At 40.0% G+C, this 18,425-nt stretch overlaps 1 protein-coding gene across 6 annotated transcripts in view; it reads right to left on the reverse strand.

The window, feature by feature from the left end:
• Positions 1 to 15,526, reverse strand: part of crtc1b (CREB regulated transcription coactivator 1b) — a 47,165-nt gene extending 31,639 nt beyond the window's left edge. For 5 of the 6 annotated variants that reach the window (XR_009129816.1, XR_009129815.1, XR_009129817.1 and 2 more), the window contains exons 1-10: positions 15,375 to 15,526; positions 10,176 to 10,292; positions 9,639 to 9,766; positions 6,789 to 6,848; positions 6,490 to 6,584; positions 3,246 to 3,316; positions 3,097 to 3,140; positions 2,781 to 3,004; positions 2,479 to 2,630; positions 1,313 to 1,537 (exon numbers count right to left, since the gene is read on the reverse strand). Coding sequence is in view for 3 of the 6 variants with exons in the window: in XM_058072671.1 (XP_057928654.1) it covers positions 1,313 to 1,537; positions 2,479 to 2,630; positions 2,781 to 3,004; positions 3,097 to 3,140; positions 3,246 to 3,316; positions 6,490 to 6,584; positions 6,789 to 6,848; positions 9,639 to 9,766; positions 10,176 to 10,292; positions 15,375 to 15,500 (1,242 nt within the window). In the remaining 3 variants the exon portion in view is untranslated. The remainder of the gene's footprint in view (positions 1 to 1,312; positions 1,538 to 2,478; positions 2,631 to 2,780; positions 3,005 to 3,096; positions 3,141 to 3,245; positions 3,317 to 6,489; positions 6,585 to 6,788; positions 6,849 to 9,638; positions 9,767 to 10,175; positions 10,293 to 15,374) is intronic. The other variant, XM_058072672.1, reaches the window with a different exon arrangement.
• Positions 15,527 to 18,425: the final 2,899 nt, after the last annotated feature.

Below are 18,425 nucleotides of genomic sequence, written 5' to 3' on the forward strand. Positions count from 1 at the left end.
AAGTCTTTCTGCACTCTCGAAAAATATCATTTTACAACTAGAAAATTCCCGCGGGAAATTTTGATGGGCTTGCCACCTGTGTTGTGAACCTCGGGCTACCGTGCTAGCACCTAGCAAGACAGCCCCTCAAGTACCGAAAAGGTTGATGCAGTCCAATAGTGTCCCCACATCATGCCATGTGTCTATTTGCCTTTAGAAATGAGTAAATTAGCTAAAATGCTAACATGCTAACAGTCATCATGCTAGCACCGAGCAAGAGGGCCTCAAGTTTAGAAAGTGCCAAGGTTGTCGTATAACCTCGCTACAGCATGGCATGTGTGTATTTGCCTTTAGACATGAGTAAACTAGCTAAAATGCTAACAGTCATCATGCTAGCACCTATCAAGAGAGCCTCAAGTTTACAAAAGTGCCAAGGTTGTCGTATAACCTCGCTACAGCATGGCATGTGTGTATTTGCCTTTAGACATGAGTAAACCAGCTAAAATGCTAACATGCTAACAGTCATCATGCTAGCACCTAGCAAGAGGGCCTCAAGTTTAGAAAGTGCCAAGGTTGTCGTATAACCTCGCTACAGCATGGCATGTGTGCATTTGCCTTTAGACATGAGTAACTAGCTAAAATGCTAACAGTCATCATGCTAGCACCTAGCAAGAGAGCCTCAAGTTTACAAAGTGCCAAGGTTGTCGTATAACCTCGCTACAGCATGGCATGTGTGCATTTGCCTTTAGACATGAGTAACTAGCTAAAATGCTAACAGTCATCATGCTAGCACCTAGCAAGAGGGCCTCAAGTTTAGAAAGTTACAAGGTTGTCGTATAACCTCGCTACAGCATGGCATGTGTGTATTTGCCTTTAGACATGAGTAACTAGCTAAAATGCTAACAGTCATCATGCTAGCACCTAGCAAGAGAGCCTCAAGTTTACAAAGTGCCAAGGTTGTCGTATAACCTCGCTACAGCATGGCATGTGTGTATTTGCCTTTAGACATGAGTAAACTAGCTAAAATGCTAACATGCTAACAGTCATCATGCTAGCACCTAGCAAGAGGGCCTCAAGTTTAGAAAGAACCAAAGTTGTCCTATAACATCCCTACATCAAGCTATGTGTGCATTTGTCTTGAGACATGAGTAAATTAGCTTAAATGCTAACATGCTAACGCCTACCATGCTAGCACCTAAGCAGCAGTCAATGGGGCTTACATTACTGAGCAAGCCCGCAAGCCCAACCTCAATCATCCTTCCTGTGTGAGGATAATGCTACGAAAACATTGTGTCTGTTTAATGGCTTTATATGCGACTTCCTGTTGTCTTACCGAGCTGATGCTGGCCGAGGTCTGGCTGTCTGGGGAGGGGCTGCTGGCAGTGGCGGGGACTGTACCGGTGGAGGGAGGAGTCGGCAGGGTGATGAGCTGAATGCCCTGCGGCGTCTGCTTCTGCAGGTCGCTGAGCAGCTGTGCCTGGACCTGAGCTGTGAGCTGGTTAAAAAGTGGGAACTGGGCAAGCTGCTGCTCCAGGGTCAGTTGTTGCGTTGGCAACACCTAAAAAGGAGAAGCACATACAACAAAGTCAACAAAGTCAAATTGTCCATAGGTATGAATGTGAGTGTGAATGGTTGTTTGTCTATATGTGCCCTGTGATTGGCTAGCTGGCGACCAGTCCAGGATGTGCCCCGCCTCTCTTGCCTGAAGGCAGCTGGGATAGGCTCCAGCACCCCCACAACAGTATCACTCGGATACTGTGAACATCCAGCAGCAACACAACATTTTGGCATGACTACTATTTTGATGAAAAATATACTGAACCAGGGCTGCACAGCGGCCGAGTGGTTAGCACAGCGGCTTCACAGCTAGGAAACCAGAGTTCAATTCCATCCTCGGCCATCTCTGTGTGGAGTTTGCATGTTCTCCCTGCGCATGCGTGGGTTTTCTCCGGGTATTCCGGTTTCCTCCCACATTCCAAAAACATGCTAGGTTAATTAGCGACTCCAAATTGTCCATAGGTATGAATGTGAGTGTGAATGGTTGTTTGTCTATATGTGCCCTGTGATTGGTTGGCTTGCGACCAGTCCAGGATGTACCCCGCCTCTCTCGCCTGAAGGCAGCTGGGATAGGCTCCAGCACCCCCACAACAGTATCACTCGGATACTGTGAACATCCAGCAGCAACACAACATTTTGGCATGACTACTATTTTGATGAAAAATGTGTATTTGTGCCCTGTGATTGGCTGGTCACCAGTCCAGGGTGTACCCCGCCTCTTTCGCCTGAAGGCAGCTGGGATAGGCTCTAGCACCCCCGCGACCCTCGTGAGGAAAAAGCGGTAGAAAATGAATGAATGAATAATTCGGAAAAATTCCATTCAGAAAAAGGAAAAACTCCTCATGTACTACGTAAACGTGGCTTATGTAAAATTGGATTTTCCAAGTAAAACTTGAACGTCACCGGGGTGTGAAACGTAAAAAACTGCGGGTAAAACATCACCTGCGTCATGTTAACGGGTGAGGAGAGGGTGGGCGAGAGCTGCTGAGTGGATTTCTGAAGATGGAGGTCAGTGGTGAGAGTAAGCGGCACAACAGGAGGCTGCCGGCGCTGTTCTGTTACAGTCATGTTGGGTTGAGAGGAAGTCGGGATCCCTGGGGGGGGAAAGAAAACCAAGTTAAGAGTACAGCCAAAATCGAATTCAAATTTTTTTTTATCTGATTTATTTATATGCTCATTCACATTACCAAAAAGTGCAACTTATTAATATGAATTTTGAATTGAATGAAATATAATAGTGTTACCATGGCTGGCCGCACTGATGCCCAGGTGAGTGAGGTTGGTGGTCAGGCTGCCTGTGCTGTTGGACGAGCTGAGAGGCGGGAAGGAAACCGTGTCTTCGGGGTCTAGTGGAGTGGACAGCGGGGGAGGGAACTGTATATTGGTGAGATCAGGCAATGAGCCGCCTGTGTTGTGTGCAGCGGGCAGCACCGACGGGTTCAATTCCTGGTCTGGTGATGGGAATATACTAGAAGGAAAAGAAGAACATTTTTGAATCAGTTATTAAAAAGCGAGAAAGCATCCATACTTCACTCAATAAATACAATTTAAGACACTCACTTGATTCCCGGGACATCACATGTGTTGGGGTTTGGCGAGTCCCCCTGCAGGCAAGGCAAACCTCAAACCTCCAATCTAAAAGCTTTGTATACATACATGTGACACCAAACTAACAAAAAGTATGCAACCCTTCCCTCGTCCATCAGTACCTTCTCGTCGTTCCATAGCTGCTTCTGGGCTTCCTTGTCAGCGTTCGTCTCCGAGCTCTCCGTCCCAGGCACTAGTAAGTAGTAAGAAGCGTTACTAATTAGTCAACCAAACACAAACTGAAAAGCACGTCTAAAAACCTCAAGGTAGGGCTTTAAAAAAATCCAAAAATTGTTACAACTATAATGATGAAAATGGTAATATTCATGATGATTAATAATGGTGACAATAATAACAATAATAATGGTAATAGGGCAGCACGGTGGTCTAGTGGTTAGCGCGCAGACCTCACAGCTAGGAAACCAGGGTTCAATTCCACCCTCGGCCATCTCTGTGTGGAGTTTGCATGTTCTCCCCGTGCATGCGTGGGTTTTCTCCGGGTACTCCGGTTTCCTCCCACATTCCAAAAACATGCTAGGTTAATTAGCGACTCCAAATTGTCCATAGGTATGAATGTGAGTGTGAATGGTTGTTTGTCTATATGTGCCCTGTGATTGGCTGGCCACCAGTCCAGGGTGTACCCCGCCTCTTGCCCGGAAGACAGCTGGGATAGGCTCCAGCACCCCCACAACAGTATCCCTCGGATACTGTGAACATCCAGCAGCAACACAACATTTTGGCATGACTACTATTTTGATGAAAAATATACTGAACCAGGGCTGCACAGCGGCCGGGTGGTTAGCACACAGGCTTCACAGCTAGGAGACCCAAGTTCAATTCCACCCTCGGCCATCTCTGTGTGGAGTTTGCATGTTCTCCCCGTGCATGCGTGGGTTTTCTCCGGTTTCCTCCCACATTCCAAAAACATGCTAGGTTAATTAGCGACTCCAAATTGTCCATAGGTATGAATGTGAGTGTGAATGGTTGTTTGTCTATATGTGCCCTGTGATTGGCTGGCCACCAGTCAGGGGTGTGCCCCGCCTCTCGCTTGAATAGGCTGGGATAGGCTCCAGCGACCCTCGTGAGGAAAAAGCGGTAGAAAATGAATGAATGAATGAATGAATTATAACAATAATGAAAATGATAACAATAATAATATTACAATGATAATAATAACAGGGGAAAACAAGACCAAAAAGGGGTAGACATTTATAAGCTTTTGCTTCATCCTACTCCTTTTGGGCTTGTGATCAGATAGTTGAATACAAATGTAAATAATGGAAAGTTATATTTTGATTGATGTAAGAAATGCACTGTAATGTTTCATATATTTGCCCAAATAAATACAAAAATGCAAATTTCCCCACTGAGGGACGAATAAAGGCATATATTATCTTATCTTAATTTCATTTGACTGCTCACTAACAAACAGAAATATGAAAAATTTTTCTTAACATGAGCAAGGAAAAACAGGTGGCACCAACTCCATTCTGTGGCGGTCCAAATGTATTTGTGGCAGGATAAATGACTGAATAGGAAAGTTTGTGGTTTGTGCTGATGACTTTTATAAGCTTTTGCTTTAGCCTACTCCTTTTGGGCTTGTGATCAGATAGTTGAATACAAATGTAAATAATGGAAAAGTTATATTTTGATTTTGAAAAAAAAAAAAAAAAAAAAGGCCAGAAACACTTGCTTGCTACGACAAAACGCATAACGATTCACATCAGGGCAAGAAATGAGTCATCAATATCCCCGCCAGTCAGGCAGAATACGGTGCTGAGCACATGATTCTGAGGAGCCTATAAATAGCAAGGTGACCACCAGGCAGACTGGTTGGATGCCAACCAATTTGGGTTTCACACACACACACACACACACACACACACACACACAATCGGCGGATATTCCATGAATTATTGATCGGCCCATCTACATCACCTCGAGTCAGCTCCCATTCAGAGACTTCACTCCCGTGGAGGAAGCTACTAAATACAGAAGCAGCGTGTCGAAGCAACGAGCCGTATCATTCCAACTGTATAAATATTTACAAACGAGACCTGCACCTGATCAAATAGAGTACCGGAGATTCCTGCAATTCCTGGTAAATGGCGAAAAAAGTGAATAATGGACACGGCCATAAAAAGACTTTTTACTCACAGCGAAGAAAAAAAAAATAATTCAGTCTTATAAATGGGCTGCACGGCGGATGAGTGGTTAGCGCATAGGCCACACAGCTAGGAGACACAAGTTCAATTCCACCCTGGGGCATCTCTGTGTGGAGTTTACATGTTCTCCGGGTACTCCGGTTTTCCTCCCAAATTCCAAAAACATGCTAGGTTAATTAGCGACTCCAAATTGTCCATAGGTATGAATGTGAGTGTGAATGGTTGTTTGTCTATATGTGCCCTGTGATTGGTTGGCTGGCTGGCCACCAGTCCAGGGTGTACCCCGTCTCTCGCCCGACGACAGCTGGGATAGGCTCTAGCACCCAATGCGTCCCTCGTGAAGAAAAGCGGGAGAAAATGAATGAATGAATGTTTGTTGACTAGGTTGCACGGTAGTTTAGTGGTTAGCGCACAGGCCCCACAGCTAGGAAACCCGTGTTCAATTCCACCCTTGCCCATCTCTGTGTGGAGTTTGCATGTTCTCCCCGTGCATGCGTGGGTTTTCTCCGGGTACTCCGGTTTCCTCCCACATTCCAAAAACATGCTAGGTTAATTAGCGACTCCAAATTGTCCATAGGTATGAATGTGAGTGTGAATGGTTGTTTGTCTATATGTGCCCTGTGATTGGCTGGCCACCAGTCCAGGGTGTACCCCGCCTCTCGCCCCGAAGACAGCTGGGATAGGCTCCAGCACCCCCGCAACACTTGTGAGGAAAAAGCGGTAGAAAATAAATGAATGAATGAGTTCTCCTCCTATTTTGTGTGGAAGTGGTAACTTTTTGTCTTCTTATTTTGTCTTTCCCCACCCTCGGCCATCTCTGTGTGGAGTTTGCATGTTCTCCCCGTGCATGCGTGGGTTTTCTCCGGGTACTCCGGTTTCCTCCCACATTCCAAAAACATGCTAGGTTAATTAGCGACTCCAAATTGTCCATGGGTATGAATGAGAGTGTGAATGGTTGTTTGTCTATATGTGCCCTGTGATTGGCTGGCCACCAGTCCAGGATGTACCCCGCCTCTCTCGCCTGAAGACAGCTGGGATAGGCTCCAGCACCCCCACAACAGTATCACTCGGATACTGTGAACATCCAGCAGCAACACAACATTACGGGTGTACCCCGCCTCTCGCCCGAAGACAGTTGGGATAGGCTAAGTCGCCACCGACATAGATGTAGCTTTGCATATTTGCTTTGGAAGTTCGTTACCTCGTTTAGGCTGAAGCTCCTGTGATCCACCAGCAAACACCTCTTGGGGTTTAGGATTCATGGCGCTCTGGTGTAAGGCGGAATCTGAATTTGTCCTGTACGAGAGATGAGATGTCACTTAAAGGGTTCTTACATTTATTTATTGCAACATTGCGTACTTTGAAGAGGATTATTCAGTTACAAAAATATATATTGCCCATAACGCATCTTCTGTGCAGCTGAGTTTCATGTACTGTAATTTAATTTCAGCAAGACGTGTTTCTCGTGGGTTCGATTGTGGAAAAATGGGTAGATCTTACCTTCTCCAGCTTGTGTCCGGCGGTGGGGAGAGGTAAACTGAGCTGTAGGGGCAGCTGTCGATGTGAATCGAGTTAAGGCTAATAAAGAAAAGGGATGAAAAATTGGCCAGAGCTTAATTTTCGTGCCTCTCGGCTCGTTAAAAGAAATTGAACTAATCAATAACACAATTTTATACAAGTGGGGTTTCAGTAACAAATAAGGCTCGAGTCAGTGTGCGATATTGTAAAAGGTAGAAATGCTCAGCATCACCGTGTCGATGCAGTGAAACAAATGGGTTGCAACAGTGACATTAATAATGAGGGAAATCTATTTTTGATATTCTAAATTATTGAATGTAATATGCAGTCTTGTTAGAGAAACCCAACCATGATGATGATGACAATGTTGATGGGGGCTAATTCAACCTCGCGTCAATGATTTTATTAGGTTCTGTCTGCAGCTGAGAGAGAGTAATGTTTTATTTTGAGGAAAAAAATAATGTCAAATTTAAATATTAGTAAAAAGTTTTAATAGTAATTAAATCAGTGGTAATTTTTTTGAAATCTGGGTTGCAGAAAACATGATATTATTATGTGAATTATTTTGAAAATATTATGGGAATAATTACACAACAAAAGTTGAAATACTTAAAAAAAAAACTGCAAAAACAGAAAACAGAGCTGGATTTTTTTAAAATTCAAATTAAGTCAAAATATTAAAATATTAAATTATTTAATAAAATAGTAACAATATTTATATTATTTATATTAAAATATTGAATTAGTGGTAATTTTTTATCTGTTTTGCAGAAAACATTATTATGCGAATTATTTTGAAAATATTCTTGGAATAATTACACAACAAAAGTTGAAATACTTAAAAAAAAAAATTAAAAAAAATGCAAAAACAGAAAATAAAGAGCTGTATTTTTTTATGAAAATTAAGTCAAAATATTAAAATATTAAATTATTTAATAAAATAGTAAAAATATTTATATCATTTATATTAAAATATTGAATTAGTGGTATTTTTTTAATCTGTTTTGAAGAAAACATATTATGCAAATTATTTTAAAATATTCTTGGAATAATTACACAACAAAAGTTGAAATACTTGAAAAAAAAATTAAAAAAATGCAAAAACAGAAAATAAAGAGCTGTATTTTCTATGAAAATTAAGTCAAAATATTAAATTATTCAACAAAATATTAAAAATATTTATATTAAAATGCTTTTGAAAAATGGCTGGGATTTAATTAGTTAATATTTCATTCACGAATGAAATATTAACTAATTAAATCCCAGCCATTTTTCAAAAGCCATCCCTCTTGGTACCGACCATTTTTGATTATTTTGACAAAGTTTTCAAGGCACACCGAATATTGTGTTCTTGGCCAATATAGACGTGGTATAGTCCAAAAGAAATATTACACTCATCTTTCATCAGAAAAAAAATGTTTGTTTCTACCTTCTTCTGTTCATTAGAAATCAGAAGTAGAACATAGGTCATTTTTCAGCAAAATATCAGTTCTTTGTCTGAAAAGATACAAACATAACTTTCACTTTGACACTAATTTAGCCGTGTATATTTAGCCAAAATATTTATAAGTACATACAACACAATGAAAATAATTATTTTACAAACATAACACCGACAACTACTTACAATTTTCACTTTTGGAACTGAACTGTGTATGTGCATGTTAAAACTGCACCAAACATGATCTCTTCTCTTGTGCAGTTGCATCATCAACTCTATATGTGTTTGCGTTTGGGCAAACGGGTTGAAAAAAATGTATAAATACATCTTTGGTAGTGATGACTTAAAGATAAATAGGTTCTCTTTACTTGCTATAATAAGATTATTTGAATACAATAAGATTATAACACAAAAAAACAAGAGCAAATACCAACATTAATACTCGTTAAACGCTTTTTCAGCTATAGCACAAAGCTGAGAGGCGGCCTATTTGAATCCCTTCATTTTTCAGTATGTAACCCTCGCTCAAACACGCGGCCCGCGGGCCAAATGTGGCCCGCAGGACACTAGTTTGAGGCCCCCGCCTTGATATGAAAGTTTAATGCAAGTTTGATATGGATGCTGTATGGTATCATGTACCCAGAAAAAATTATCACGTTTGATTAATGTTCATGTTAAAGGTTAAATAACTGTTCATAGTTATCCTCCCTATCCGTGTGGAAGTGGTATGTTTTTGGCTATTTAAATTTAAAGGAAATAACTTGAAGGCTACCGTTTAGGTCGCTAGCTCTCTAGTTTGCGAGTTAGCATGTGTCTCAAGACCCTGCAGTTGCGCAATATGTTGTAAATAAAAAGAGTATAAATGTGACTATAGTCGTGTTTTGTCATGTCTACAGGACTCTAATAATGCTTTGTTCATTTTAATCTGAAAAAAATAATTTGTCTACCCACCAACTATATGTGGTTTCTTAAGTTTTTATTATTTGACGTTTTATTATTATTATTATTATATTTATTTATTACTGATTGATTTTCTTTATTCTTGATTTGTTTATTTATTTTTCATCTTATTTTGTGTAGAAAAATAAAAAATAAAAATTAAGATATTTGAGAACAGTGGAATGTTTTATCAGAGCTTTTATTTTAGAAAATCGGAACCAAAGCACTGAAAAAGTTTGTATATTTTTCTGTTTTTTTTATTATTATTTATTTATTTAAAAAATTCTGTTTTTAATAAATGCGTTTTTTTTTTTTTTTTTTTTGAAAACCTGATGCGGCCCAGCCTTGCCCAGACCCTAGCTCCAGTGGCCCCCAGCTAAATTGAGTTTGAGACCCCTGCTCTATAGAAATACCTCAACATTTCAAGCCAATACACCAACTGCAAAAAGGATATCTGGCGTCCATGTTTGTCAACCGACAGTGGTCGACGGTGGGGAGACGTGATGCGATTCCGATCACGGTAAACGCGATCCACCAAACCATGGTGCCTGGTTGTGCGACTGGTGTCCAGCACTGAATTCTAGAGTGAACACACTCATAGGTCACTGAAGGCAGCACGACAGCTCGCTCACACGACAACAACACTTGTACAAAAAGGAAGGTCTCAGGATTAATGGTGCAAATGTGTTCATTTCAAAATGAGTCAAGCCATGGGCCCCCCCCCCGCCCCCCCGTACTGATGCTTGAGCTGGCAAATGTATCTTAGAATGGAAAGCCATGACAAGCAATGATTTTTGATTTATAATTGCAACCAAATTCCAAGTGCAGGGGTAGAACTGATGCAAACATCTTGATTCCTTTGAACCATAAAGATCCTAAAGATCTCCCCGGTCCGGGCTAAGCAACCGAATTTGTAAAAGATGTACTACCCAGATGTACTATGAAAGTCCAATCTACTGTGAGAATGTACTGAAAGGCTAAGGGCTCACCTGAAAAGGCAGGTCAATGTTGCCATTTCCAATCTGATTGACATTGGGCAGTGAGCCTCCATAGTACTGTCCACGATTCTGCCCTAGTTGCAAATACTGGGTCTTCTTTAACTGCAACTGTGAGTAAAGTAAAATTGCATGACAGCATGAGCGCATGACTGATCTGATCACAGGGAAAAAAAGGTCATGCAAAAAAAAAAATATGAGCGATGCCTGCCACTTCCCGGCGGTTCGAGTTAATGCGGTGATTAACTGATCGAGACCAAGAATCTTTCGTAGCAAATAAACTCATGTGAGGGGATGGAAATGACTTGCTGGCGTAATACAGCGTTAGGATGCAACACACCTGACATGACCCATTAATTCACTATGGCCATTCATTTAATAATAATAATAATAATAATATTAATAATAATACAAACAAATGCAATGGAATGAAGTCAGGGATGGGAACACAAAATAATTCTGACAGAGACCACAGATCTATCAAGTTTACAGAATCAATGTTTGCACTCACTTCAATACGGTATTTCCACAAATACAACAGACAAATATGATTATTATTTACATTTAAGTGGAGTCGAAGTACTTCACAAAATACATCAAAAATACAAAAAGCTGTATAGAACCTTTTCAATTTTCTGAAATGTGTTCTCAGTCACAAGAAAATTATTAGCAAATCCTAATAATTTCATACATGTGAATTAGAGACTTGAATCTACCCCCCCCCACACAAAAAAGCATACAAAAATCCCTTGTTTGTTGCAGTTAATTGCTGATTAATTAATTGAAGTGAAGTTCCGCAAAATAGGATTCCTATTTAGATATAAAATATTTTTATTAGTTAGAGCATGAAAACCTTTTCACAAACTTCCAAATATTGTTTAATGTTATTAGAGACCTCTAGACGTGACATAACACCCCTAGAGTTGCCTTTACGCTACCCAATATACCGTCAAAGACATGATAAGAGCATTGGGCAAGTTCCTACTGTGTTTTTTTTTGGTACTTCCTGTTGTGTACTGTGTACTGGGCGCGACAGTACCCCGTGTTTCTGATTATTTTTGCCTGATGTGAGATCGTTTTTCGGCATTCAAGCTTGTCGCAGTTAATTGCTGATAAGTGAAGTTCCGCAAAATAGGATTCCTATTTAGATATAAAATATTTTTTTGTAGTTAGAGCATGAAAACCTTTTCACAAACTTCCAAATATTGTTTAATGTTAGAGACCTCTAGACGTGACATAACACCCCTAGAGTTACCTTTACACTACCCAATATACCGTCGAAGACATGATAAGAGCATTGGGCAAGTTCCTACTGTTTTTTTTTGGTACTTCCTGTTGTGTACTGTGTACTGGGCGCGACAGTACCCCGTGTTTCTGATTATTTTTGCCTGATGTGAGATTATTTTTCGGCATTCAAGCTTGTCGCAGTTAATTGCTGATAAGTGAAGTTCCGCAAAATAGGATTCCTATTTAGATATAAAATATTTTTTTGTAGTTAGAGTATGAAAACCTTTTCACAAACTTCCAAATATTGTTTAATGTTATTAGAGACCTCTAGACGTGACATAACACCCCTAGAGTTACCTTTACGCTACCCAATATACAGTCGAAGACATGATAAGAGCATTGGGCAAGTTCCTACTGTGGTTTTTTTTGGTACTTCCTGTTGTGTACTGTGTACTGGGCGCGACAGTACCCCGTGTTTCTGATTATTGTTGCCTGATGTGAGATTGTTTTTCGGCATTCAAGCTTGTCGCAGTTAATTGCTGATAAGTGAAGTTCCGCAAAATAGGATTCCTATTTAGATATAAAATATTTTTATTAGTTAGAGCATGAAAACCTTTTCACAAACTTCCAAATATTGTTTAATGTTAGAGACCTCTAGGCGTGACATAACACCCCTAGAGTTACCTTTACACTACCCAATATACCGTCGGAGACATGATAAGAGCATTGGGCAAGTTCCTACTGTTTTTTTTGTACTTCCTGTTGTGTATTGTACTTCCTTACAATGTTTCGTTAATGTAAGGGTATTATTAGTGTGTTCCTGTAAATGTGTTTTGGTGCTGGGGGATCTGAATGGAGGGCCAACAGGAAGTGACGTCAGCGATTCAGAGATGAGTTGTGCAAGGGGCGCGACAGTACCCCGTGTTTCTGATGATTGTTGCCTGATGTGAGATTATTTTCCGGCATTCAAGCGCTTAAGTGTCTTACTAAATATTATAGTAACGTTACAGACACAATGTACTTCCTGTTGTGTACAGTACTTCCTTACATTGTCTCGTTAATGTAAGGGTATTATTAGTGTGTTCCTGTGAATGCGTTTTGGTGCTGGGGGAGCTGAATGGAGGGCCAACAGGAAGTGACGTCAGCAATTCAGAGATGAGTTGTGCTAGGGGCGCGACAGTACCCCGTGTTTCTGATTGTTGTTGCCTGATGTGAGATTATTTTTCGGCATTCAAGATAGCATATATTAATCTTAATCTTTATGACAAAGAGGAACGCACCCTAACAACTTTCAAGATACCTCAATCGGATTTGGGAAAGGAATATTCCACCCCTGTGAATCCGATTATATGTTATTCGGATTGGCACTTTTCTTTCGGAATGAGGTGTATACAAAGGTTAATTAATAATGCAATTGGAATATTTGGGTCCATGTATATGTGGCTATTTTGTTGTGAAATTATTTCTCATTTGTATCCTTTCGAGCTTTCGATGCAGGAAGGCAACCGTTGTGAACTCAAAAGTACCGCCACCTTCCTATTGGTGGGGGGAAAAAAGCTTGTCAATCAATCAATCATAATATTAGAGGACATTTGGTTGCAGATGGAGAGGGTGGAAAGGTAAGCCAAAACTGCTGTGGCTACCTGACATGAAGAAGCACATCATGCCAGTTGACTGACTAATATTTGAATTTGTTTGATGATCTGAAATATATATATATATAACTAATATAATATACTAATATATATATATATATAGTCATTCATTTTCTACTGCTTATCCTCACGAGGGTTGCGGGGGTGCTGGAGCCTATCCCAGCTGTCTTCGGGCGAGAGGCGGGGTACACCCTGGACTGGTGGCCAGCCAATCACAGGGCATATATAGACAAACATATATATATATATATACATATATATATATATATATATATATATATATATATATATACATATATATATATATATATATATATATATATATATACATATATATATATATATACATATATATACATATACATATATACATATACATATATACATATACATATATACATATACATATATACATATACATATATATATATACATATATATACATACATATACATACATATACATACATATACATACATACATACATACATATATATATATATATACATACACATATATATATATATATATACACACACACACATATATATATATATAAACTAATATATATAACTTTTGTATGAGAGTTTTTTTAATGATACATATTTGCATTGTTACACTACAAAACTGGCTGCACGGTGGTCGTGTGGTTAGCGCACACCAAAAGTTCAATTCCACCCTCGGCCATCACCCTTTGCGTGGGTTTTCTCCGAGTACTCCGGTTTCCTCCCACATTCCAAAAACATGCTAGGTTAATTAGTGACTCCAAATTGTCCATAGGTATGAATGTGAGTGTGAATGGTTGTTTGTCAATATGTGCCCTGTGATTGGCTGGCCACCAGTCCAGGGTGTACCCCTGCCTCTCGCCAGAAGACAGCTGGGATAGGCTCCAGCACCCCCACGACAGTATCACTCGGATACTGTGAACATCCAGCAGCAACACAACATTTTGGCATGACTACTATTTTGATGAAAAATATACTGAACCAGGGCTGCAAAGCGGCTGGGTGGTTAGCACACAGGCTTCACAGCTAGGAGACCCAAGTTCAATTCCACCCTAGGCCATCTCTTGTGTGGAGTTTGCATGTTCTCCCCGTGCATGCGTGGGTTTTCTCCGGGTACTCCGGTTTCCTCCCACATTCCAAAAACATGCTAGGTTAATTAGCGACTCCAAATTGTCCATAGGTATGAATGCGAGTGTGAATGGTTGTTTGTCTATATGTGCCCTGTGATTGGCTGGCCACCAGTCCAGGGTGTACCCTGCCTCTCGCACGAAGACAGCTGGGATAGGCTCCAGCACCCCCGCAACCCTCATGAGGAAAAATCGGTAGAAAATGAAATAATAATAATAATAATAAATGTGCTGCAATCATTACATCCCGCCTCTTCCTGCTTTGTGTATGTACTATGCAAGCAGTCTAGTTGCTTGTTGTCAGCTAATGATAGCAATTTGTCAAAGTTTAGCCACTAACGTTGGCTATCATTGAATGTACAGCCTATTGTAACAACAACATGACTGCAAATTGTTGTTCAAACCTCTGAGATGATCTCGAGGCGAAATAAAACCTTTTTTTAATATGAAATATAAAAGGTAACCATAACTATTGTAAAACCGTGTCACCCTAACCTAGACTTCAAACAGTTCGATATTCCATTTTATTATTCGGACTAAGATAACATCCACAATGAATGACAATTGCCGACTGCAGCGAACCTTGTAGTGCGGAGTGTGGGGCGGTGAAAAACAAAACAATAGCAACTGTTGAATTAAACATTTTTACGAACGTTTTTCTTGCCGAAGTGTTTAAAACGACTATGCTAGCATGCTAATGTAGCTGTTGTTGTCGTCCAGCTAGCTAGTCGAGGACGAGATCAAAACAAACCACAGCTGGGGACAGCGCCTGATATTAACGCTAACGTTCGGGCTGCTCTATATAAATACATAAATTATTTTATTTATTTTTTTAATTATGAATTGATTGCTTAGCTTGAATGCTGGTGGTTTAGCCGAAATATTCATTCATAATCAGTTGTAAATAATCCACTAGCCGGAGGACAGGTGTACATTTCACTCTCAGCTCCAATGAGCTAGCTAACTGGACCGCATTCATTGTTTATTATTGGCACTTGACTTGCATATTTCTAAATATCTGAGTTAAAAAAAAGAGTAATAATGTAATACAGTATCGTTGCATTGTTGCTGCGGAATCCTTCACTTTCGCCTCCTAGCGCATAAACATTCAGGTTGATTTTCGCAGCATTCGCTAGCTGCCCAACAAAATGCGGAAAAAGAGGGTCATGCACGTCTTACCCGCGCAGCTCTGGTAATGTTCAGGTCTTTCATGACTTCTTCAAATGCCGCAGTCTCTTCCGCCTGTTTCTGGTTATGCAGAGCGATTTTTTCGCTAAATTTGCGAGGATTGTTCGAGGACGCCATCTTTCCCTCTTCTCTTAATGGAATGTTACGTTACACACCACGTTGGGGCCTTCTGGTGACGTCATCACGCAGTCGGTGCTTTTTTTTTGGACACGCCCACTTCAGCTGTCATTTATCATATGCCCGCCCCTTGGTTCAGTGAAGTCAGCTGTCACAAGCGGGGGACCCTCATATTCTGAAAATATAATGAATTTATTATCAATGACTTATTTTATTATTATTACTGGTGTTTGTCAGATATAGCTGACTTACTTTATATATAAAAAACTGCATGAGTACTCAAAAGTGGTTCTATTCTATTGGATTCTATTGGTTTTATTTCATTTGAACATGCATCAGATTGCAATTGAACGCATCACATAATCAGTTCACAGTTCCACATGTCCAAAAGGAGTAGGAAGAAGCAAAGCTTATTAAATCCTACCCCTCCATCTCGTACTTTTACAATCAGTAACTGTTACATTTGTTCACTTCCTGTTTTCCTAATATAATTTAAATGATTTGTTTTATTTTTTTTATTATTTTTGTTTTATTTAGTTTTTATTTAAAATATATATATATATATTTTTTTGTCCTGTACCAAAGTCACCATACAGTGACATAATGTGTACCATAGTAAGTGTCAATATAATAGTAATGCAAGTGCGTGCAAGTGGTTAGCACACGGGCCTCGCAGCTGGGAGACCCCAGTTCAATTCCACCCTCCGCCATATCTGTGTGGAGTTTGCATGTTGTCCCCGTGCATGCGTGGGTTTCCTCCCACATTCCAAAAAACATGCTAGGTTAATTAGCGACTCCAAATTGTCCATAGGTATGAATGTGAGTGTGAATGGTTGTTTGTCTATATGTGCCCTGTGATTGGCTGGCCACCAGTCCAGGGCGTACACCGCCTCTCTGGCTCCGAAGTCAGCTGGGATAGGCTCCAGCACCCCCACGACAGTATCACTCGGATACTGTGAACATCCAGCAGCAACACAACATTTTGGCATGACTACTATTTTGATGAAAAATAATATACTGAACCAGGGCTGTGGTTAGCACACATCTAGTACAGTCCTTTTGTGGTTGTAGAAAATACACACAACAAAGTTAACAATGGAATAAAACAATTCAAGATTCAAAAAAAAAAACACTTGTTCAAATATTCAAACATGATACAACTTTAATAAATGACAAGTTTAATACATTCCCATAACTACAGGTCCCCTGGTGTTGCATGTTATGAAAGAGTGTGCTTTTACTTACAGGGCAAATCCCGCATTAAAATGTACGTGCTTAGTCGCTTATGTACGGTGTCTCCTATCCTAACAAGGACAGATTCAAAATATATTCCTTAATAAAGATACACGAGTACAACAATCATGTTTCACTCTGTAGTGAAAAGTGCAACATTGCAGTCAAAAAGAAAATGAAACAGTTACTAGGAAGTATCAGGTCATTTGAGTGCAGGTTAAAAGTAAAACGAACACTACAATCCAAAAGCTTATGTGATCGTTTCGGGGAGAGACGGGGTACGATTCATATACACACATACAAAAAAAAAAAAAAAAAAGCACTTAAGAGTTGACATTCACGTGGACATACAGAGTCATGGTAGCAACCATAACAAATCCACATTGAGGACCCGTGCAAAGACAATTCATAGTTCAAAAACGTAACAGAATATTCAGGACCAGATGGTCCCCAGTAGGACCACATCATTGATGCACAATGACGACAATTACCATGAACCAAAAAATGCAGCATGCAAAGTATTTTTCAGAATTTGGTTTTGTGATTCAGTGAATAGATATATTTATATAATAACAAATAATCAAATGGTGTTCAATACCTGAATTACAATATGACTATGCACCTTTTTGAAGCTCATGGCAATATGACAGTGTGAAATTTTCCAGTTATATCAAATACAAAAACAAATGTGACAAAATCACATGTAATAAAAGTAATGCACAAATAATGTAGAATAAACAGCTTATATTCTTATTATAATAATGTCATAAAACCTTATCAGACAGGTTTTTACACATTTCTATGAAACTCTTCATGCTAATAATCCCTTTTAATGCACCTTATGATGTTGATGAACTCACAGTGCATTGGAGTTTTCATGATGAAAATAAATAAATGAAAACCAAAAAAAAATTTAATTTAAAACTAAAATTTGTCCATTGAACTGTAATATAATAAAAAAACTACATTTTATAATTTTTTTTTTTAGAAATGCAAGATATTTTTATGCTTTGTTGAATTAATGAATTTGACTCCCAAGATGGAGGACGATACAGTCCTCAAATGCTTTTCATTCATTCATTCATTTCCTACCACTTAGGGTCCCGTGGGTGCTGGAGCCTATCCCAGCTGTCTTCGGGCGAGAGAGGCGGGGTACACCCTGTACTGGTGGCCAGCCAATCACAGGGCACATATAGACAAACAACCATTCACACTCACATTCATACCTATGGACAATTTGGAGTCGCTAATTAACCTAGCATGTTTTTGGAATGTGGGAGGAAACCGGAGTACCCGGAGAAAACCCACGCATGCACGGGGAGAACATGCAAACTCCACACAGAGATGGCCGTTAATGGAATTGAACTCGGGTCTCCTAGCTGTGAAACCTGCGTGCTAACCACCCGGCCTCTGTGCAGCCCTGGTTCAGTATATTTTTCATCAAAATAGTAGTCATGTCAAAATGTTGTGTTGCTGCTGGATGTTCACAGTATCTGAGTGATACTGTCGTGGGGGTGCTGGAGCCTATCCCAGCTGTCTTCGGGCGAGAGAGGCGGGGTACACCCTGGACTGGTGGCCAGCCAATCACAGGGCACATGTACCCGGAGAAAACCCACACATGCACGGGGAGAACATGCAAACTCCACACAGAGATGCCCGAACCCAAGTCTCCTAGCTGTGAGGTCTGCGCGC

Source organism: Doryrhamphus excisus, chromosome 5, assembly GCF_030265055.1.
Source record: "Doryrhamphus excisus isolate RoL2022-K1 chromosome 5, RoL_Dexc_1.0, whole genome shotgun sequence".
NCBI classification, from domain to species: domain Eukaryota; kingdom Metazoa; phylum Chordata; class Actinopteri; order Syngnathiformes; family Syngnathidae; genus Doryrhamphus; species Doryrhamphus excisus.